The 9,355-nt window shown below is 37.5% G+C and overlaps 1 protein-coding gene across 3 annotated transcripts in view; it reads left to right on the forward strand.

The window, feature by feature from the left end:
- EDEM3 (ER degradation enhancing alpha-mannosidase like protein 3) overlaps positions 1-8,735 on the forward strand; it is a 69,831-nt gene extending 61,096 nt beyond the window's left edge. For 2 of the 3 annotated variants that reach the window (XM_081824721.1, XM_006732904.3), the window contains exon 20: positions 4,769-8,735. In XM_081824721.1, the coding sequence (XP_081680847.1) occupies positions 4,769-5,178 (410 nt within the window). In that variant the 3' untranslated portion in view covers positions 5,179-8,735. Of the gene's footprint in view, positions 1-3,504; positions 3,567-4,768 lie in introns of all 3 variants that reach the window. The other variant, XR_014146451.1, reaches the window with a different exon arrangement.
- Positions 8,736-9,355: the final 620 nt, after the last annotated feature.

Genomic DNA, 9,355 nt, shown 5'->3' on the forward strand with positions numbered 1-9,355 from the left:
GGTCCTGGGATCGAGCCCCGCATCGGGCTCCCAGCTCAGCGAGAAGCCTGCTTCTCCCTCTCCCACTCCCCCTGCTTGTGTTCCCTCTCTCGCTGTGTCTCTCTCTGTCAAATAAATAATAAAATAAATAAATAAATAATATCTTTAAAAAAAAAATTCCAGCCCTGTGCTCACCAACAAATGACACTGTACTGTTACATTTAGATTCAGATTGAAACAGTTTATAATTAAGAATCAATTTCCTGTTCTCAGTAGTATTTTCAAGGGGAAAAGAATCAGCATTTTAAAGGTTCCATATGTTATCATGCTTTCAGTTTACAGTGTAGGCCTATATTGCCTTGAGAGCTGTAGACTGATGTTTTCAGAGCTACTCCTATACTTATATCTACCAGATACAGAGGTGGACAGAGAAAATGGGGGAAAGAAAAGAAAGGTCCCATGGTTCAAACTGTTCAAGATTTAAGTCTAGCAGTGTTACTTTTCCTAAGATTATCTCCCATTGAACTTGATTGGGGTTAATCTGCCCTAAAGTTGAACTGCAAAATTTAATATGTATGCAGAAGACCTCTTTGCATAGAAAGGAGCATCTGAAACATTCTTGTTAAGCCAAATTGGTATTTACCTGCACCCCTTCTACGACCTGGCATGTTTTCTCATGCATCTTTGCATCTCATGCATTTGCACATCTCTTCCCTTTTTTGAAATGCTTATCCATCCCTATCTGCACTCCCATGGCCCATTTCCTCTTTGAGGAAGTTTAGCCATCCTGCATACCCAGTTTAAATACTACCTTTTTGGGGCACCTGGATAGCTCAGTCGGTTAAGCATCTGCCTTTGATTCAGGTCATGATCCCAGGATCCTGGGATCAAGCCCCATGTCAGGCTCTCTGCTCAGTGGGGAGCCTGCTTCTTTTTCTCCCTCTGTTGTTCCTCCTGCTTGTGCTGTCTCTCTCTCTGTCAAATAAATAAATAAAATCTTTAAAAAAAATAAAAATAAATAAATACCACCATTTTAATGGAATTTTCTCTTATTCTCATAGGTAAAATTTAAGGGTCTTATTTTATTATGTTAATCACCATACATTACATCATTAGTTTTTTTTTTTTTTTTTAAAGATTTTATTTATTTATTTGAGACAGAGAGAATGAGATAGAGAGAGCATGAGAGGGAGGAGGGTCAGAGGGAGAAGCAGACTCCCTGCCGAGCAGGGAGCCCGATGCGGGACTCGATCCAGGGACTCCAGGATCATGACCTGAGCCGAAGGCAGTCGCTTAACCGACTGAGCCACCCAGGCGCCCATACATCATTAGTTTTTGATGTAGTGATCCATGATTCATTGTTTGCATATAACACCCCGTGCTCCATGCCGTACGTGCCCTCTTTAATACCCATCACCAGGCTAACCTATCCCCCTACACCCCTCCCCTCTAGAACCCTCAGTTTGTTTCTCAGAGTCCATAGTCTCTCATGGTTCATCTAAGGGTGTATTTTTTAAGATTTATTTGTTTATTTTAGAGAGAGAGCAGAGGGAGGGGCAAAGGGAGAGGGAGAGAAAGTCTTAAGCAGACTCCATGCTGAGTGCAGAGCCTGACATGGGGCTCGATCTCACGACCCTGAGATCACAACCTGAGCTGAAACCAAGAGTCTGACGCTTAAATGACTGCACCCCCCCCAGGCGCCCCAAGGGTCTTTTTAATATAGTTCTACTTTGACATTCATATTACATCCTGCTGCTTTACCTGCTCTTATCTCTGTTATCCGGGCTTGCAGCAAATGCTGGTTATACAGATAAATGAATGATTGTAGAACATCCAGTCTCTTAGGTCTTTGCCAAGGCTCCCTTGTCCTTTTATTATTAAAACTGAATCATTTTCTTGTCTTTGTATCTTGAGATTTTCTTCACTCTTTTTTATGCTTCCTCTGTTTCCGATACACCATTCCTGAATTGATGTAGTTGTTTTTTGTTTTTTTTTAAAGATTTTTATTTATTTAATTGACAGAGAGAGACACAGCAAGAGAGGGAACACAAGCAGGGGGAGCGGAAGAGGGAGAAGCAGGCTTCCCGTGGAGCAGGGAGCCCGATGCGGGGCTCGATGCGGGGCTCGATGCGGGGCTCGATCCCAGGACCCCGGGATCATGACCTGAGCCGAAGGCAGACGCTTAACAACTGAGCCACCCAGGCGCCCCTGATGTAGTTGTTAATGCTCTGAGGACTCTGATGCTTCATACGGGGTGCTAACCCACACCGTAGAATAAAGCTGTGAAGCAGTGTGGCAGGCACTAACTCCTTCCTTGCCTTTTCTGTTTCTCCATCTACCATCTTTACTTTCCTGATTGCCGCCTCTTGGCTGTCTATCAGATAGTCTTATATATTTCCTTTGTTTCGAGACTTGCTCTTCTTTTCCACTAATCTGTCTGTTCACTCCTATGCCAATAATAAAAGTTTGCTGTTTTGAATGCATGTTGATACCTGATAAGGCAACTCTCTTGTCACTAATTCTTTTCAGAATTTCTTCTCTTCGATGTATATTCTTCCATACGAACTTCGAAATAGTTCTATCTTGTCCCAAAAGAAAACAAAAAAAAGTAGAAATGGGGTTCATTTTGGAATTGGATAGTTGTACGCTTTACGTATAAATAGGAAGTTTTTGTTAAATATTAAGAACATTCCATCCAGGAACATGCACTTACTTGTAAATGTAATCAGATCTTGTTTTATGTTTTCATTAAAATTTTATGGTATTGAGGGGGCGCCTGGGTGGCTCAGACGTTAAGCGTCTGCCTTCGGCTTGGGTCATGATCCCAGCGTCTTGGGATCGAACCCCACATCGGGCTCCCTGCTCTGCCAGAAGCCTGCTTCTCCCTCTCCCACTCCCATTGCTTGTGTTCCCTCTCTCGCTGTATGTATCTCTGTCAAATGAATAAACAAAATCTTTAAAAAAAAAAATTTTATGGTATTGAGTAATGTAGGTCTTGTATCTTTCATAATAAATTTAATCGTTTTACAGTTTTTTATTATGAAAAGGGTACTTAATTTTATTTCTAACCAGTTGTTACTATAGAGAGGTTATTTGCCTATTTATCTTACTTTTACCCTCCTTATCAAGTTCTTTTATTATCTTAATGGTATTTTTAAAAATTAAGAGTCGCTTTGAGTTTAAGCATACAGCAGTCTAAAAATACAATTTGATCTATTCTTTTCCTGTATTTACACTTACCCTATTGTATTACCTAGATTTCCAAAATATATTGCATAATATGTATCCCTACGGTAATTTTTGCCAAAAGCACAATTTTTATTACTAGATGAGACAGTACCTCACCTTTTTCTATACTTCTAAACCAGATTAATACAATCTAGAAAAAACCTGAAGGTTTTCCTTTTTGTTTTCCCTTGAACTTAGGGTAGCCTAGTGTAAATGAGTGACCAGCTCCTGCGTTCTCTTCTTTGGTCCCCGCCTTGGTCTTCCTAATTGCTGAATTAAAGTATACCTTTTCCACAGCTTAGAAGAGAGAGAGTGTGGGGACCCCCCCAGCCCCCAAGAACTTAAACTTCCCTAGTCAGGTAATCCTGCTTCATCAGGGTGTACATAAATGCACCTCTCTGTACCTTCCTGCATGCTTGCTTCCTTTAGTTTTTCTGGTTTTATAATATGTCCATCTTCCCTTCTTTCTTGGACTCATTAACTCTACTTATCTTTTAAATCTCAGCTCAAGTGTCACTTTCTGAAGGAAACCCTCAACTCTCCTTATTCTTTCTTATTCCCCCGTAAGCTTTCCTAGCAACACAAAACATGTCACAGTTAAGAGTTTTCCGTTTATTTTGTGTGATTATTTGTAAATGTTTTCCCCAACTGGACTAAAAGATTCCTGAGGGCAGGTCTGGTGTTTGGTTTTGCCTCATTTTATCTCTAGCCCCTTGCACAATGCCTGCCACACCGAGAGAGGACACCCAGGGCCTATGTTCTGACTGCCCACAGAGCCTGGGAGGAGGCCACAGGGCGTCAGTGTGATCAGTGCCGTTTACGCACGCTCTTGTAGGAACCCGAAACAGAATGCCTCTAGTGGGGTCACTCTATATTCAGTACAAGAGCTTTAACCCACTCTTCAGCCTTCTAGTGGATTTTAAAATGATAGCTTATAATTCATAGACCTACAATAATGAAATACAGGTTTTATAAATAATCTCAGTTCTTGCTTGTCTTTATGAAAATATTTTATCTAACCACATTAATACCCTCAAATCATCCATAATTTCGTATTATCAGCATTTTCATGGTTTACTGAGTGGAATTTCACTTTTCAGAAGAATACTATCTTAAAACATAGTGAGAAGTGCTATTTAAAATTTATTCTACTTCGTATGTTCTCAAGCTTTCCTGAATTTAGATATTTAACAATAAATTTTAGACATATAGTGCAAATTTATATGCACTTTAATAATACTATTTAGTGTATTTCTTAGCATTTGCTGATCCCCATTGAAGGCAGTCTTAAAGTTATTAGAGTAATTCCTTTTAGTTTGGAAGAATATTTATTTTGTACTGTCACATTTTGCAAAATGCATATAACGGAAAATGTGATTACATTATTATTCGAAGGCAGTACTTTTACTCTTCAATGTTAATGTTCACTGTTCTGCATTAACATGCTTTTCTTCCTCTTTTATTTCTTCATTCTATTGCAACAACCAGTATGTTCTTAAAACTGTGATAGTAAATATTTTGAGTGGGAAAGTAGCACGAGGCTTGTTTCTTTCATTTACAGATCCTGAAATGGAAAATGAAGAACAACCATCCTCTGAAAATGATTCTCAGAATCAGAGTGCTGAACAGATTACATCAAGTTCTCAGGAGGTTGATTTGGTTGATCAAGAGTCTCCTGAGGAAAGTTCTCTAAATTCGCAACCAGAATCACCATCTTCCGCAGATATGGACAATGCTGCAAGTGTTTCTGCTTCTGAACAGAATTCTAACCCCATGGAAATCCACGAGACTACAAGTCTTGATGGTGAATGTACAGATTTAGATAACCAACTTCAAGAACAATCAGAAACTGAGGAAGATTCCAATCCTAATGTTAGCTGGGGTAAAAAGGTCCAGCCTATAGACTCCATATTAGCAGACTGGAATGAAGATATAGAAGCATTTGAAATGATGGAGAAAGATGAACTATGACTCACTAAAGAGTCTGGTGGTAGGTATTTAAAAAGAAAAGGCAAACTGTGGTTCACAGACATCCAGATACTAAGCAGGCTCTCTCATGGGAGTCTTTAAGTATGGTGATGAGCAACCACGTTCTGACTGAGATAGTTATCATAGGAATCTGGAGCATGCTGTGTTAGAATTGACCTTGCTTAAAACTGTCCCATCCTAGATGGAAACTCACAGCCCCTCCCCAACCCTGACCCCCACCTGGTGACAGCATCGCACCACCCTGCAGCACCTCAGGCCAGGAAAAGATTGCTGGGCATTCCTAGGAACCAGATTTCTGCAGTCTCTGGATAGACCAGAAACAAATTCAGTTAATGATGGAGTGGAGAATAGGAATTTGTATAGATTTCTAATTAAAGGAAGTGCGGCTTTCTTGGTTTTGGGGTTAGAGGCTCTTTTGGGAAAAGACATCTGAGTATTGTGGGCATTCTGGTTATGCTGCCTTCACAAAAACACTCAAAGTGACCTAAGTGGTTATGAAGCAAATGCATTTATGGGGAAAACAGCCTTTGCTCATCACTTTCACTTGCTTCATTGTGTAACAAATGATCAAGATGACTTGATTTTTTTTTTCTCTCTTAACAATGTCCTTTTCATTTAAACCAAAGGTGAAGCCAGTGTACTTTCTCAGTGAGTTCTTTGCATAAAGGTTAATCATTGGGACCAGGTAAAAAGGTCATATATTATGGAAATTGGTTACTTAATACTTACGAAAAATGGAACAAGGGAGAAGCTATAAAGTAATATGAACTTGCCATTGGGCCTTCCATAGGGAAAGCCGTGACTACTCTGAAATGGAACTTAAAGTTCTATCCTTGTCGGGTAAATTATAAATCTTGTCCAGTTTATTTCTCTTAGAGGTGATTACCTCTAGCCATCAGCCTTACTCCATCCCATGTTTAGTATGCAATTTGAGCCACAAGGGCCATATCGCCAATAGCTGAATACATTTTGTTCCATTTTTCTATTTTAGGGAGCCATAATAAAACTGTGGTAGTGATCTAAAAATCCTAGGGAAACAACTATTTTTCATCTTTGAAACTGTGGTTTCTAAAGATGCACCTAGGGAGTCTGTCACATTTTCTGTTGAATCATGGTTTTTAAAGTTTTTTTTTTTAAACCTTTTTTTTTTTAACAGATATTCCTTCTGATAAGGACTTGAAAATTAATCTATGGTAACCTGTGTAAGAAACTTACACAGTAGCAACTAACATATAGCCATATAGCTTAATGAGAATTTATTTTCCTTCTTTTTTTTTTGGTGGCAGTCTGGTGCTGGCCACATTTAAGTTTTAAAAACTGTTGTTGATATCCTGTAGACAGCCCTGTAGTTGAAATCATGTTTTTACTCATTTTATTTATTTTTTTTAAACTTAATCAGTTCTAAAGGAATATTTGTGAGACTTAATTTTCTTTCTCTTTACCGTGACATTACATAATAATCTTTTCTTAAAACACAGTTTTGAGGTACTGATGAACTTAAACTGTATATGGAGCTGTTAAAAGAGCAGTGCTGTATTGTAGTTATGTATATTCATGTACAGTATGTCTTAGATCCCAGGTAAACATATTATTTTATAAGGGGATAAATAGCTGCTTTCAAAAATTCCAGCTAAATGTAATTGGGTCAGTGAGTAATAAAACTAATAGAGAATTCACTATTTGGGGGGGAGGGTGGGGAAGAGTAGTAATATAAGACCTTTATTGGCCCTTAATTAAACCTGACACTAAAATGGCTATTTTAGTCTTTCTGCATGTGAGATTTGGTGTAAGAAGATAGAACTATAATGCATACAGTATATGGAAGGATAGACATAGTGCTTTGTTCATATTAATTGCAAAGCTGCCAAAATAGCTGAAGCTTAATTACTTGACTTGCCTTGATTTATAGGACTGGGGCTTGGAGAAAAGGAGCAGATGTTCCTCTAAGACTTTGATTACAGAAGCCTTATATACATTGATTTGATTTTGTGTTTGTAACTCAGAGCCGTTGTTGTCTAAGTCCAACTTTTCTAAGTTAAAACCACATGAGTTTTTTCCCAGGGAAGATCTCATGGTATACGAGAGCCAGCTTATTACTCTCCCTGCCTTTGACCGGTAGGGGGGGTTGTTGCCATTCATTGAAGTCTAGAAGCAAATTGTTCGCTTTTTTAGAAAAGTGAATCCTTTAAAAAAAAAAAAAAAAAAGGCAAAAAATTTAACAAGTTATACTTAACACCCAGAAGGAATCATACTTGATTTTTCCCTAGTTAAGAAGGTGTAATGTTCAGCTTCAAAACTCTTAACATTATCATTAACTCCACACATTCTTATTTGACTTACTGCCATAAAGTTATTTTTGAGTTCATTAAACAATTCCAACAGCATTAGGTGTTTTTTTTTTTAATGTTTTGTTTTTTAAATACCTTTGATAGACATTTTATTTACTTCCTAAATATTCAGGGGATTCTGTGAGACCCTGAATTTTAGAAACATCTGGTCTACCTCAGTTAAATGTTGACTGCATAGAAACAGAGCTGAAGTGATCACCACAGCCATAAAATTGTTTGACTAAGAAGGATTTATACAATGTTTACAAACCTGGAATCAAGTAAGGATTTTATCTGAAAATGAAGAGTTAGATATTAGAGCAAGTATTTAATTCAGGTATTTTCAAGTTTTAAAATTTAACTTGTTTACCTACTAAAAAATAGCTGTAGTTTTTTCTGCTCATGAAAGTCTATTGAAATGCTATACCCTAATTTGCAATAATTTTTCCATAAAGTTGTAAGTGTGACAGAATTGTAATTTACTGGATATGTTTAGGATGGGATATTTTGTTGGGTAGGTGGGTTTTTTTTTTCTTTTTAACCTTTAATAGGCTTCCAACAAGAATACAATTGTTTCAGAACAAATTGTTTTTTGACATTATACTTTCCCCTTTTTCTTCACAGTATTAGTAAAATGAAAAATTTTGTGCTCTCTGATTTTAATTTCTAATATAATTATTCTTTTGAGAATTTTTTAAAAATTTAAATTACCGTCATAGCCCTTTTTACAACAAAACCAGCATTTGTTCTCTCACCAAACCCCATGCCAGATTCATCATAAAGGAAGCTCAGCGTAAGTAATTCAGATAGTGCTTATAATTTTGGAGGTGGGGGGTGGGGGGGAACTGATTTAGTAAATATTCCAGCCGGTCGTTTTATGCACAAGGCTTCAGTCAGAACATAGAAAAAAAAAAACATTCTGTGAATGAAATATTGTATGTTCAGATTTTATAAAAGACATTTTTAAAAGCCCAATTTACAGCCGTATATTTTCTTATGATGTAATTTATGAAAAAGATGTCTGTACTAACAGGTGCTGTAACACTACTGTTGTTGGATTTTATTGTTTGGTGATAAATGTATACAATATTTCTAAGGGAAACTCTGTACTGTGATGTAAAAGTCTGGGCAAAATGTATATAAATCCTGTATATAATTGTGTATTTGATTATAATTACTGATTGTAAAGATTTAATAAAATATGTAAATATTCTGGCCTAGTTTTAATTTGGATTTTTAGCATCACTTTGCCTATCTTTATACTTTAGTATTTTTTTTTTTTAATTTTTTCACCACTCTGTCTTCCCTTTAATTTTCATTTTACCCCAGGGGAGTAAATCTGGGGACAACTTAGGGTATAGAAACAAACAGTGAAGAGTTCCACAACTCAAATAGTGCCAGGGACCCTCAGAGCAGAAATAAGAGTTAATAATTCAGTGTCAATATTGGTAACATGTTTATGTTTCAAGTTTACTTAAAGTAAGTTCTTTTGATAATCGTCATCCAAGTAACCCTAGCCTCTCCTGTTAATTCCAGTGAGGCCACTTCCTTTTAGCAGCCACTTCCAGATATTGTGATACTGTGCTTTTCATCTGTACTGTTCCAGAGTTTCTGAGCACGGACATCTTGAAAGGCCTGATCGTTAGCACTATTACCTATTGATAATTGCTTTCTTTAAAGATGAGTATATTGAGCTCTTTTCCTCCCCGGCTGCTTGAAGCTTGGCCGCCATCATGAACGACACAGTAACTATCTGGACCAGGAAGTTCATGACTAACCGACTACTTCAGCGGAAACAGATGGTCATTGATGTTCTTCACCCCGGAAAGGCA

Source organism: Leptonychotes weddellii, chromosome 6 (genome assembly GCF_054177405.1).
Source record: "Leptonychotes weddellii isolate Sample4059 chromosome 6, ASM5417740v2, whole genome shotgun sequence".
Lineage (NCBI taxonomy): Eukaryota > Metazoa > Chordata > Mammalia > Carnivora > Phocidae > Leptonychotes > Leptonychotes weddellii.